Source organism: Mauremys mutica, chromosome 9 (genome assembly GCF_020497125.1).
Source record: "Mauremys mutica isolate MM-2020 ecotype Southern chromosome 9, ASM2049712v1, whole genome shotgun sequence".
In the NCBI taxonomy this organism is placed as follows: domain Eukaryota; kingdom Metazoa; phylum Chordata; order Testudines; family Geoemydidae; genus Mauremys; species Mauremys mutica.
This window is the reverse complement of record NC_059080.1, coordinates 80694297-80708807: the sequence shown is the minus strand read 5'-3', so window position 1 is coordinate 80708807 and position 14511 is coordinate 80694297. Positions and strand designations below refer to the sequence as shown.

The 14511-nt window shown below is 40.4% G+C and overlaps 1 protein-coding gene across 1 annotated transcript in view; it reads left to right on the top strand.

The window, feature by feature from the left end:
• The window catches only part of PLCH1 (phospholipase C eta 1), a 137581-nt gene that overhangs the window by 102343 nt on the left and 20727 nt on the right, over positions 1-14511 (top strand). The window contains exons 12-14 of the mRNA XM_045031540.1: positions 7937-8008; positions 10546-10640; positions 11678-11775. Of these exons, the coding sequence (XP_044887475.1) occupies positions 7937-8008; positions 10546-10640; positions 11678-11775 (265 nt within the window). The remainder of the gene's footprint in view (positions 1-7936; positions 8009-10545; positions 10641-11677; positions 11776-14511) is intronic.

The window sequence follows — 14511 nt, the reverse complement described above, 5'->3', positions numbered from 1 at the left end:
ATGACAAATGCAGTAATATTAATAACAATATTCATTGCAGATTTGGCATGTAATAAAAGCTAATGGTAATATTTTATAAACAACCCTTTAAACGTTATTTTATCTAAAATAAGAGCTTGGAACAGTTATTTAAAAAATGTTAAGAGAGGATTCTGGACCTGTCAGATGTGAAGGGTATATATTAATCTGTATTAATAAAGACACTATAGCAACTATAGGCACTTGAAGGGATTTGCCAGCATGGACTCATACTTAGGTAAAGTTCACTAGTCACTGAGACTGCACATGGGTCAAAAGGTCCAGGCTAATGGGTCCCATCACATCATCAGGGCCTTTGGCATAAATTGTGTCCTGTATGGGGAAAGATAAGGGTAAGTGAAGCCTGGTAACAGAATGTGAGCGAAGCAGGAGCTTCAGATGTGCTCTCACTAGTATGTGTCACACTGAGAGAAGATTCTCATCCTGATTACATGGGTATAAATCTGGAGTAACTCTGTTTAAGTGAGTGGCATCATTCTGGATTACCATAGGCGTAACTGGTCTAATCCGTTCTTTCTTCCAAACTTTGGGAATATAAGAGAGTGTGACCTCATACATTAAATAAAACAGAAACAGTTACAAAATTAATGTAGTTTTATGATTGTGTCTTTATTTGCTTACTGTAGCTTGAAACTTATAGTAAATGATGCTAACACTTTCCACTTCCATAGCTCCTTCAGTCTGAAGATCTCAACGTACTTCACCCACAATAATTGATTAAACCTCAAGGTGAAGTAAGCAGCTAACCATTTTATACATAGGTAAACTGAAAAACAGAGAGGTTAGATGAGTTGCTAAAAGTGACAGAAAGTCAGTGGCGGAGCTGAGAAATAGATCTCTGGAGTCCTTACTTCCATTTCTATTTAGCCATGTTCCCTCCAGTACTGTAGGGCAGATTGTAAAAAACATTTCAAAGGGTTTAATTCTGAATCACTGAAATCAATGGGAGCAGAATCAAGAGAACTTGATTGTGTAAATGTTAAGCCATGTATTTCTGCACTGAATTTTAAACGTTGTCTGAACGTTCAAGCATACATGACAAGGGAGTGACTCACCACTGTGGGGAATTAGTGCTGTGCCCTCTGCTGGTGGTGTCTCGCCCACTGTCACCTCTGTTCCTGGACCCACGTCACTCCCAGGACACTAGCATCCCCTTCATGACACTGCCCTCCGGATGTGCCACACTCCATGTTCCCCCCTTCCAGGGGAACTGCAGTCTGCTGTCCAGCCACTTCCTTCAGTGCCAAGCGCAGGCTACTGTTTAGCTACTTCCCCAGTGGTGAGGAGCAGGGGGGAGGGACCCGGGCCCACCCACTATTCCAGATCCCGGCCCAGGGACCCTATAAATAGCAGCCACTTACTGCATCCCCTCCAACTCCTCTGTGGATCTCCCTGGGCCACTTCCCCACAGCCCCAGCACCCTCTTTGCTCTAACTTCAGGGCCTCAGCCTGCAGCACCAGCCTACAGCACTGCTATGTCCAGGGTTTTTGCTGCCCTCAGCTTGCAAGGCAGCCGGTCTACCACCCTCCTCAAGCTCTAGGGAATGACTGACCTCTGTCCTGCGGCTCTTCTTATATGGACCCTGTTTGGCTGCTCCTCATAGTCCTCTCCAATTGGCTGTCTCCTGCACAGCATCCCTAGAGTCTTCTCTAATTGGCTGCCTGTTGTGCAGCCTCCCTAGAGTTCTCTCCAATTGGCTGCCTGTTGCGCAGCTTCCCTAGGGTTCTATTAACCCTTTATGGGCTAGTGTGGGGCAGACGCCCGATCACAGCATATTACAGTGGGTTAGTAACCAGTGGTACTTTCTTAGGGCCTGATCTTGTAAACACTTACTAATGGGCATAGCATTTACTGCTGTGAGTAGCCCATTGATTGCCCCCTAGATCCTTTAGGCCTAGCACAGTCCCTCCCTCTCTGCAGCCCACTGTCTTTCCCCAGACCTCCGCTACCAGGAGGCTGGATAAGGAGCACCTGCCTAAAGCTGAGCATCATTCTGGCAGGTTTATACTGCCCAGCCTGCTTACTTCTCTGAGAGGGAGGGAAGCTTTGATTGGAGGAGGGAGGGTAGCAGAATCTAGGGGACAGAGCCTCCTGAACTGAAGCCATGAGGAAGAGGAGTCTATTTCCAGACTGATAGTCTCTTTTGTTGAAAGTGAATTTACTGGTGAGACCAAAGCCCCACCTTGTCATGTCTTTGACTGCTAAAGACTTCTCCTCTGATCCCTCCCTCTTCTCACAAATTTTAACATTGATCTTTCCACAAGAGGTTACCAGAAGTCATCAGTCTTTCTCATGGGATTAATAATTATGATCAGTTTTCAACCATGCAGGTTCCCTTTTGAGCACGAATTCTGTCATTTAGTACATTCTTTGGTACACACCAAATTGCCGATTGCAAGCGAAAATAACAAAATCTGAAATTAAGAAGTCAAACACATAAGTCACCAAAAGGTCATCATTTTGATTATTTACAAAAATGATAGTAATTTCCTCCAGGAGGACTCATGTTGGGCACGAGGCTTTCACTTTGGAGAAATTAATGACATCTGAGCTTAGCAGTTACATTTAATGAATATGAGCCAAGAAAATTGGTGAAGATGAGTGTGTTGCAGATATCAATGACTGTAGCTATGTCCAGACATTGGGTGTGATGCTGTCAACTAGCAGTATCAAATTTGAGGGCTTGTGTATACTTACAGGTAAATCGGCATTGCTGCAATCAATGCAGTGGTGTCAATTTAGCGAGTCTGGTGAAGACAAGCTAAGTCAATGGCAGAGCACTTTCCCATCAATGTCTGTACCCCACGTCCCCGAGAAGCATAAGGTAAGTTGGCAGGAAAATATCTCCCGTCAACACAGCGTGGTGCAGACACCACTGAAAGTTGACCTAAGTTATGTCGACTTCAGTTGTGTAACTTACGAACTTAGGTCAACTGACAGCTTTAATGTAGACCAGCCCTGAAGCTAGACTTCTGCTGATTCATTAATCTGATACAATTTAAGTGGCCACTAGTGATACGCATTTGTCTCTTACCATTCCTGTCTGAAGCCTTGCAGTGCTTGACTATGGCTTTTAGGAGTGATTTTTGGTCCTTTTGTCAGCTCAGAGCTCAGCAATGCAATAACAAACTAAAATATCTAGAGGTTTAACTGATATCAAATGTTGACCTACATAGGAGAGAAACAATTGTAAACAAGAATTAAACTTTTATGTTTTGGTAATTCAGTAACTCTTTAGCTAGCTCCATTATACTTAAGGGTTTGTCATTATAAAGCTAGTTTCTAATCATTTTCATCTGATTGTCGTACCTGAAAGGTATCTACTGAGAAGATTTTTCCATTTGCTTTTGTTTTATTATGCAAATCTCATTCCCCTTAATTGCAGCTATCCAAGTGTCACTCATTTCCCCATAGCATTAGCATGTTTTCAAAAACAGAGCACGTTACTTCACAAGTTTATGCCTTGTCCTTGAGCTAATATCACATAATAGAAGAGGAGCATGGTGTAATGGTTAGATAACAGAACTAGCAGTCAGGAAATCTACATTCTATTCCTAGATAGTCCACAAAACATAGGCCCTGATTCTGTGGTCAGATATGAAAAATGGACCTCAAAACTGGTGTAACTCTCCTTAGGGAATAATACAGTGGTGTGGTGGGAAAGAGGCATTTCTTGGGAGGCATAGAGCCAGTGTAATGGTCCTGCACCACCTGCCACCTTGCAGGACACAGTGTAGGGGCATGCATGAGGCAGAAAGGGACAGGGCAGGAAAGAGAGGGGGTCTGAGTGGAGTCCACTGTGCTTATGCACTACAATTTTGGCATGGTAGATGACCCATAGGGAGCTGTTCAAAGCCGTCATAAATTAGAGCAGCCTCTGAGGTGCTCTAATTTAGGCCAAGGTCCAGGCATGCTCCAGCTCAGCACAGAAGCCCAGAGGAACAATGGTGGCAGGCAGACAGCCACCTTTGCTCTGCCATTCCTAGGCTGCACCTCTCAAGGGATGCAGGTCAGACACAGGGCTTTATGGTGTAATCTTAGTCAAATCACTAAAAGAGACACCATCAACCTGAAGTCTAGTCACTTTTTAAGAAATGAATTGAAAGCAGTTCAAGAAATTACATTTGTCTCTGAGATCAGTTTTTGAGGATTTATAACCACGTTTTCCTCCATGTTGTTGTTTTTTTAATCTTCCCTCTGTTGTGTCAAAGTTCCTTTCCGAGATCAAATGCTGTCAAGTGAGATTTTTAAAAAGTTCAATTTCCATGTCTATAAAATGAGTTTAATAACACCCTCCTATTTTACAAGGGATTTATGAGTCTTAATCCATTAATGTTTGCAAAGTTCTTGCAGATCCTTAGCTGCAACTTGCTTCAGAAGTATGAGGGATTGTTATTAATAACCTATGTTGAATCTGTATCTACTTCAAAAACTATGTGTAAATAGTCCTAGAACATGAAAAATAGTCTATCCAGAGGAAAACTAGGTGATGTCTTTTGATCTTTTCTTTTTGGCCTGGCACAACTTTCTGTAAACTTTTCTTTGAGTTACCATAATCTATTAATTTACTGGAAAGAAAGAACATACTGAACGGTGTGTCTAATTGCAGTCTGAGGCAGCTGGTCACTTGTGAAGGCTAAGCACTGTAATGGAAAGTACTAGCTGTACCGAGTCTGTACAAACTCCAGTATTTATATTTTTGGCATAGGAACCACAACATAACTATAAAAGCAGAAAGATTTCAATGAAAGTGGTCCTTACCTTCTAGTACCACTGATTCCTTGTGCTTACTGTCATGGTTTTCCCCTCCCCCCCCTGTGGCTTTGTGCACTATCCTTTTATTTTTGGAGAGATGAGTTCAAATCCTGTTCAGGCCACAAATGAAAACGATCACCAGGATCCCAAGTGGACATTTGTTTGCATCGGAGAAGCCCTTAACATTTGCTTGTCCTTGTTCAGGAAAGGCCCTGGACTGGAAAACAAGGCTACCAGTAGGAGCCAAAAAAAAACAAAACAAAATTATTAGAAATGAGTCTTTATATGAATAACAAGAATATCCACAAGTACATTGGATAGTGTGAAAATAAAGGATATATAAACAATCATGCTTCAGGACATGGATAGTATAAAAAGAAGATATATGTAAACAATCATGGAAACTACTAACTGCTGTGGTTAGAAAAGTATGTGCACAGTTTTCTGTCTCAGGAGTTTTATACCTTCCTCTGAAATATCTGATACTGGCCATTGCTGGAAACCATATATTGGACTAGATGGACCACAAACCTGTTCCACTGTGGCATTTCATACATTCCTATGTGTTGCACAGCAGGACTGAAGTGCATTGGCCAAGCTGTCCTGAGAGCCCTCTCCCATACTATTATCTGGATCTAGCCAGTCCTACTAGTTCCTTAATTCTAAAAGTGCCAAATTCAAACAAAATAATGGAAAGAAAACTCATAAATAATGTGTGTATTTTCACAGATATCTCAGTTACCTGGCAATAAGTGTAATGCCTTCTGCTAGGAAATGGAATCGACAACTAACAATGAGGAAAAAGTATTGAGAAGATCAGCAGAAGCTCTAAGACTTTTGACACTAGGTCTTCTACTGGTTTTGACTTTGCAGATTTGACACTGTCAACTGCTATACTGTTATCTAAAATAACTCTGCTAAGAGTTTCTTCTACATACGCTAGAAATAAATGTATGAAAATGATGCATACAATTAGCAACCTTGCCTGGAGCCAAGAAAAATATCTGATGCCCCTAACATTTTGGTAATTAAAAATACATCCCAACCCATAGTTAGAGATTGAATAACTGAAACTATTTGTATCAGAGGGGTAGCCATGTTAGCCTGGATCTGTGAAAGCAGCAAAGAGTCCTGTGGCACCTTATAGACTAACAGACGTATTGGAGCATGAGCTTTCGTGGGTGAAACTATTTGGATTCACATTGTGAAATGTTGGGGGAATATTTTTCAATACCTTTAGGTTTCTCTTCAGTTCTTCAGACAGATGAAGGGATGTGTTTTTCCAACCACAAAACTGAATACTGCCAGTGATCATCAAATTGATGTCCCAGAGGATATTTCTATACAAGAGAAACTCAGGTGGCCTAACAAACTCTGCATCTGTCCCTTTTTTTCAGCTTTTAATGTGTCCTTTACCTACACTTTCAAATGCTGCAGGATTTTTTTTTTTGGTCCATCTGGATTCCATTCCTTATGATTCCAATTCAACTCCTGAGTCATCTTGCTGATTCATCTCTTCCTTTTACTAAAGGGACCCCACAACCCTGCTGTTACCTCATTAAAACATGAACCTATTGCTTGCAAATGGCCCCATTACTGGGATCTACAAAAAGCATTAGCCTCTAGATAATGTAATATATGTATTGCCTGCTCACCTGGGTAATAATTGTTTCAGAGGCTGCTTGAGAAACGAGATAGTCCACAAGCGTGTTAGCCTGAGTAAAATTAACTATGTAATGAATTGCCTAACCAGTCAGAATCCTCGGAATTTACTGATAACCATGGAGTTGCTAAATCAAGAACATTCTTTGTGGTTTAGGAAAACTCAAAAAATCTAAAAATCTGTTAGGACAGATTTTAATCTCATTTAGAGGACCTATTTCTGCAGTGCTTTGCAGCTTCTATCTTCATGTACACCTGTGCAAAGTGCATGTACTGTGGCTGTAAAATTATACCTTATTAGAATTATGCACTCACTTACTCTGGTGGTAAGATTTTACAACCACTCTTCGCTCACTTTGCAGAAGTGTATATGGTGACACAAGCTGCTGAGGGCTTGGCTACACTTGAGAGTTACAGCGCTGGTGGTGGCTTTACAGCGCTGTAACTTACTCTCTGTCCACACTGGCAAGGCATGTACAGCGCTGATCTCCCTGGCTACAGCGCTGCATGTACTCCACCTCGACGAGAGGAATAAAGAGAACAGCGCTGCTGTTGCAGCGCTGGGGTGCCAGTGTAAACAGTGATTAATCTTACTACGCTGTAACCGACCTCCGGAACCTTCCCATAATGCTTTTAAGTAAAGATAACACTCTTTGTTTTGTTGTGATGCCTCTCTTTGTTTTGTTGTGAACTCGGGGCTCCCGGAACTGCTTATCTAAAAAACAAACACAGCTACTGTTTGCTCGAGCAGAGGCAGGGAGGGGGATCCCTTTGGAATGTCCACAGCTAGTGTTTGCTTGAGGAGAGAAGCAGCACGGCGGGCGGGGGGGTGGGGATCTGTTTCAGAGCAGCTGCTTATCTGGTCTGTGAGGAAAAAAACAAAGAGGGCTATTTGCATTTAGTGAATGAGAGAGGGGTGGGGTAAGGGGGCGGAACTTGCAAGGCAGGGAGCTGACACAGTGTCAGCTCCAAAAATCCAAATGGCCTTTATTCAGTCTGTAAAATGAGGTTTCTTCAGCTAGCCTGAATAAAAATGATGTTGCTGATTTTACATCATCAAAATACACTTATGGGAAAGAGTATCTCCTTCTATTCTTGTTTTCTGGTCTTCAGTTAGGTTTAAAATGCTGTTACGTTACTACTTGTATATTTTCCCTACCATCACGCATTGCCAAGTCATTAATAGTATAAAGCAGCAGAAAAATCCTGTATTACAGATGCAGATTTGAATTTACATCCAAAGCTAAGTATTTTGGGTTTAGACTTCAACAGCCTCACTTTCACTCTTATTCCCCCCCGTATAATTATTATATTATCTTAATAGCAGTGTCACATTCAAGAATGCATATTAGTGTGAAAAATAACTAATTTTTAACTAATCTTTTTAAAGATTGTAGCAAACTTAAAAAAATAACAAAAGAAAGACACTTCCTAAGGTGTCTTGAAAAATATGTTCATTGTGCACTTTTCTTTGTACAGAACCGAGACACAAAAGAAAGTGGGAAGAAATCCCATAGCCGTTCATTAATGGGCAATTTTGGGAAATACAAGGTAGGTGGAACTGCAGTGTCTCATATCTGTGTTTGTCTAAGGGTTAATAAATAGAGGTTACTCAATGACCTTGGCAGAACTAGGCCCTATCCTTCCGTTTTGTAAAAGTGTAATTTTTCACGGCTTTTAATTGCATTTCAGATAATATCTGAAGTTTTGTGGAGTTGCATGATCTGATTCTTTAATCTGTTATACCAGTTTTATGTCAGAATAACTCCATTTAATCATGCTGGTTTAATTCAAATGAAATCAGTGAAGTTACGCTAGTGTGGAAGAGGTATAATGGAGAAGAGAATCAAGCCTCCTGTTTGTAATTAGATCATCAAATTGCACTGGTTTAAAACTAGTAGGTTTTTGTTGTTGTTGCTTTAGCTAAGTGCACATGTTCACAATCTTTGTCTTTCAGGGAACTAAAAGGTAAGCAATAAGAAATTCTATCCCTTCAATACACAGGTGATTTCTGCAAGTAACATACACGCTAATGGGCATTTATGCATTGGAATCCCATATACATCAGTAAGAGAATAAATGCTCTATACTGGGATGCCAGATAAAGAAATCAGTTGCTAAAAACCTGAAATTACTGGCTACACTGAGTGGAAAACATTTTAATAATTTAATCACTTCAACTAATTATTCTAATTGGATATAGCCAGTTGGATGCCCCATTTACTTCAAATCTTTGCTGAAATAAATAAGGCAGAGTATTATATTTTTAATGACTACTGCAGACAGACCAAGACAGACTTAGAATAACTTAACCCTTAGAACACTGTCATTTTCCAGGCTGGCAGCCAAAAGAATGCTTAGTATGATATATAGTAGTAATATTCTTCACACGTACAGAGACCTCCAAATGAGACTCTCAAAATGCTAAGCAGACATTAATGAATTCTCACAACAAAACAGTATGCTGGATAACTTTAAGTGGATACCCTGTGGGCACAGGGGGGTTGAGGCCAATATTTTTAAATATTAGTACCTAAAATTACTCACCTAAATCTAAATTTAGGCTCCTAAATAAATGGCCTAATTGGAAGCTGTGTGTGCATAGCCCCTGTGAAAACCAGGATACTTATTCAAGTGTATTAAATGTAAATGCTTTGAAAATTTGGAACTTTGGAAATCAGGGTGAAGTAACTACATCAGGTTCACTCAGTGAGTCATTGACAGAACTGTAAATGGAATTCAGGAGCCCAGACTCCCAGGCCCCTAGATTTAAGACTAAACAGCATAGATAATCTCCAAAAGGGTTGATTATTCTATTTCAGCTCTGAGGACAGCGGGATCAACTCAGTTATGGTCTCTATTAGTATACCGTATTAAATGAAATAAAATCAGTGAAGTTCAGATGGAATGTAGTAGGATTAATCTGCGAGAGAAAGGAAAAGGACTTCTCACTTACGCAGTAGCCACCTCTTAATACTGAGAGGGGAAATTAAAGAGCTCTTTGAACTGCAGTCATAATGTCCCTGAATATGTAAGAATGTTGAAATCAAAGGTTGGAGAGACTACACTGTAGAAAAGATATTTTCAGGTAAACTGGCTACTTGTTGGCATCACAAAAGCTACAGTTGCAATCATTGTTGCTATTTAAAAGAGAGATGCTTATGAAAAGAGAATTCTTTTGGAATGTTAGCCTTTTTATTGTAGATAGAAATTGTATTGTGTATCGTATGGAATTAGAATCTTTTGATCCTTTCATCTACTGTATGGCTCATAAAACAGAAACAAACTTTAAGATGTTTGAAAATTTTGCTTAGAGACTGTTTGTTCAATTCTTTGGGAATATATTTGTTAATCTTCTTTTATAAATGGCGCAGAAGTCATAGCTGGAAGCAATTCATTCTGTATTTGTGTTACTGTCCATTAAAGATCTTTTGCTGTTATTAAATATACTGTAGTACATTAGAAATCCAGTATGACCAATACAAGTTTAGTGGAAACAGCAGTTATGATTTTGGTTTTATTACAGGTCAAATGTTGGCTCTCCTCATTTTTATCTCCCACCTATAATCTGTCCTCTCATTAGGCTTTGCAAAAAGCACATGTGCAGGTTATTTGTACCAAAAGTATAGTGCAAGTGAAGGAGGAGTGTAACGTGATAGTGGGTCCAAAGGTGAGGTGGGATTCATGTGGATGATGTCTATAAACCCTGTCCCAGATTACCGCACTGCTGTTTAATCCATGGAGCGCCTGTGGGGTGTGAAGACCTTAGATTTTTTGAGAGTAAAAATCAGGGCACAAGAGCTGACCCACAGATCCCACCTTGGCCATCTTTTATCCTGTATTTGCAGAGTTGCCAGCAAGAATGTAGCCCCATGTTCTCTAATACATTACACTGAGACAGTAAGACGATGGCCATGGACTATTTTGAATCAAAACCAGATCTGTTATTTTTTTTAATCATAGAAATGAGATATATAAAATACCAGTCAGGTCACCTTGTGCACCTTTGGGGCATCTTAAACTCCATTTAATGCCAGTAAAGTTTTGTGGATTTACATGGCAGATGGATTCATTGATTTTCCCAACAGAAAGCTGTCAAATCAAGGTCCAAATCACATAGCACATCTGATGATGAAGAAAGTCAACAAAGTTCTTCTGGAAAGGAAACTGGGCAGTTGTACAGGTCAGAAATCCCGACAATTTTTGACATAGTTGAAAAAGAGAGATTTTGCCATTAAATGTCCATATTGTGCTATATGCCATCTCAGTTCTCAATAGCAAATCTGTTGTGTCACCTGCATTGTTGAAATGTATTTGCGTAAAATCCCAACACTGAGTTATGTGGCGTTTCAGTGAAATACAAATAATAATTACTCTCAAATTGAATAGAAATGGTGCAGCAATACTTTGCTAGTGAAAAAAAGCCAGAATCAATTTTACATGAAAATAGACTGAATAAAAGCACATCACAGCCTCTCCCAGTTCATTACAGCTGAGAATGGAATAAATGCATTTTCAAGTATGCACTTATTGCATTTAAAATGTCCCTTTTTCTGATGTTTTTTCTAAAGCTGGTTGCCCATCTTGTTTTTGTTAGTATAACAGGATATCTAGAATGTGTATGTGTGTGTGAGAGAAAGACAGGGGGTTGGGGGGAAGGAGGAGTGTGAAGGAGGAATGAACCATAATCTTAGAGATTGCCCCAAATCCTGTTTAGTAAGCCTGTTGCTTTTCCTTTATTTCTTGCTATTTAAATTTGTCTTTCAGTTAGGAAACAGCTATAGTTATATAGCAGGAATAGGCAACCTATGGCACGTGTGTGTGCGAGCTGATTTTCAGTGGCACTCACACTGCCTGAGTCCTGGCCACCGGTCCGGGGGGGCTCCGCATTTTAATTTAATTTTAAATAAAAACCTTATTTACTTTATGTACAGCAATAGTTTAGTTATATATTATAGACTTATAGAAAGAGACCTTCTAAAAATGTTAAAATATGTTACTGGCACACGAAACCTTAAATTAGAGTGAATAAATGAAGACTCGGCACAGCACTTCTGAAAGGTTGCCGACCCCTGTTATATAGTATAAATGGATATAACAGTGCTCAGCTGTGAATTAATTTTTTGAAAAGGACAGAATTACAGAGGGGAGATTTAAATAATTTGTAAGCATTAAAAATAAAAATCTGCTTTGTTTTTAATATATAATCTTACTCAACAGGTTGGGCCGCCGGAGAAAAACCATGAAGCTGTGCCGTGCTCTTTCTGATTTAGTGGTGTACACAAACTCTGTGGCAGCCCAAGATATAGTAGATGATGGTGAGACTGTGGATGTAGATTTTACTTATATAAGTGTTATTTCACTTGATTATATATTTGGATGGGACACATAGCTGTGGTCTTAGGTTTCCTCTATTTTCAGAGAACTTTTAAAAGTTGACCAGGTTGCACATCAGTTCTTATCACCTATCTTTATCCATGGAGAAAGATAGTATAACACAGTGGTGTGCAACCTGGAGTCCATCAGGGTAATATGCTGGTGGGCCGCAAGACAGTTTGTTTATATTGACCATCCACAGGCACAGCCGCCTGCAGCTCCCAGTGGCAGGGGTTCACCTTTTCCAGCCAATAGGAGCTGCCATAAGCGGCGGCCAGCATGTCCCTGTGGCCTGCGCCAATTCTCACAGCTCCCATTGGCCGGGAACGGTGAACCGCGGCCACTGAGAGCCTCGGGTGGCTGTGTCTGCGGACCATCAATGTAAACAAACTGCCTTGCGGCCCACCAGTGGATTACCCTGATAGGCCACAGGTTACCCACCACTGGTATAACACCATCCTTTTCTTTCCCAGGGAAATGTGCCCTCCCACATTTCTTCAGTTTCCTTGTGAGTTTCATAATTTAGTAATACTCCCTCTGTGTGATTCTGGGAAGGCAGACTCTTCCAGGAGACGCTTGTATGGTTTTACTGTATCATGAAACTTATCTTAGCTTTTATCATAACAGTATGCTGCTATTATTTAATATTAATATTATGTAATGCTCAGAGGCCCCAGTTGGGATCAGGACGTCATTATGCTAGGTGCTGTATAGAGGTACACATGGTCTCTGGCCCAAAGCGCTTACTGTTGTTTTACTAGACAAGGTAAAATAGAAATTGACAGGGCTAAGATGGAATTAGAAGAGCCGATAGCCAAAGATGTAAAAACAAACAAGAAATTCTATGTCAGCTTGTATGGGAATATATGGGCTTTCGGACCAGCAGTGAGTAAATGGAGTAATTGAGGAGGATAAAGGCATCGTAGAGAAGCTCAGGCCAAGAAATCTAAAAGTGACTAGTTGTTTTGGGTGAATTTTGGGTCTGATATTCAGATGCTGAATGCTCAGTATTTTCTGAAAATCAGGCCCCTTTAGAGTTTCTCATGTTGGGCATCTCCACCTAGGATACTGTGCTTAGTCCTGGTCACTATAGCTCAGAAAAAAGACAAAAATGCTCAGAGGAAAGATTTCTACATTAAAAAAACATTGAAAAGACTGGGTCTCTTTAGAGAGAAGATGAATAAGCGGAGGTGTGATTGATATAAAGGTGGGAGACTGGGTGCTGAAATTTACCCTTTCACATAAAACAAGGACTTGAGTACATTTGGTGAAACTGAAAGACAATAGATGTAAAACTGATTAAAGAAAATACTTCACACATTGCCTAATAAACTAGAGGAACTCATTGCCGCAAGATGTCATTGAGGCCAAGAGTTTAGTAGCATTTTTACTAGGATTAGATGTTTATATGAATAAGAACATGCACAGATTCAACAATAGGCTAAACATTTTTATAGGGGAACTAAACCTTCACGATTCAAGGCACAAGACAACAACTAACTAATAGGGCTTGGAAGAAACTTGTCCTGTGACTAGATTATTCCACAACTGCTACTACAGGCTTTTGGCACCTTCTTCTGACATATCTGGTAATGGCCACTGTCAGAAGTCTAGCTGTGGATCATAGGTCTAGTCTTACAGATCAGTTCCTAAGTGCTGAAAGTGAACACTTGTTCTTTTAAAAGAATATAAATGCTTTTTTATTAGCTGCAAACATTTCTTAATTTCTGTAGCAATTTTTACTGCCTTTTTCAACTCTCCCAGAATAGTAATATAAGCAAAGACTAATTATGCCACGGAGCAGCTTTAAATATCTGAAAGTGAAAGATACTGCTCAGGGGCTCTGTTTAATTAGAGTATTTGTCTCTATCTGTCAAGTATCAGAGGGGTAGCTGTGTTAGTCTGGATCTGTAAAAGCAGCAGAGAGTCCTGTGGCACCTTATAGACTAACAGACATATTGGAGCATGAGCTTTCGTGGGTGAATACATCCATGCATCCGACTAAGTGGGTATTCTCCCACGAAAGCTCATGTTCCAATACGTCTGTTAGTCTATAAGGTGCCACAGGACTCTTTGCTGCTGTCTCTATATGGAAGATAGAAAAAGCAAATTCAAGTGCAAGGGTTATTTCTGCTTAAAAAAAATACTGTGCAGAGAATTATGAACCTACATTTAAAAGCATTTCAGCCATAGAGACAAGCTATATAAGAGTGCAGGACAATGCCTACTGACTTAGGGAAAGGTGAGAATCAGGGTAATGTTTTAGGCCCCAAATGAGAACCCAAGCTTTCATGCAAACATTTCCTCTAGTGGAATGAATGGAGGAGACTGTGGATTGCATAGGAGTTCTCCTCCCATGGATCTGGGGGATCCACGGGGAAGGGTATCCTGAGACCCATAGAGGAAGGAGGTGACTTTCTGTGGGGCTGAGCTGATTACTCTCTCCCCCTCGCTACAAGGCTTCAGCAAGATTTTAGCCACGCTGTCATTGTCTGAGTCCCCTATAGCTTCTCAGCAACAGTTCCGGCTGGGGCTTTCCAGGATATGATGCATTTTCAATTAGCATTGACTACTGCCTGGTTTTCCACATAAGCCTGGAAAGCAGGAGGCCGAGCAAGGGACAGTCCTGCAAATGGAAGTTGGTGCCTTGGTCCATTCCGTCCCATTCCAGCCCTTGC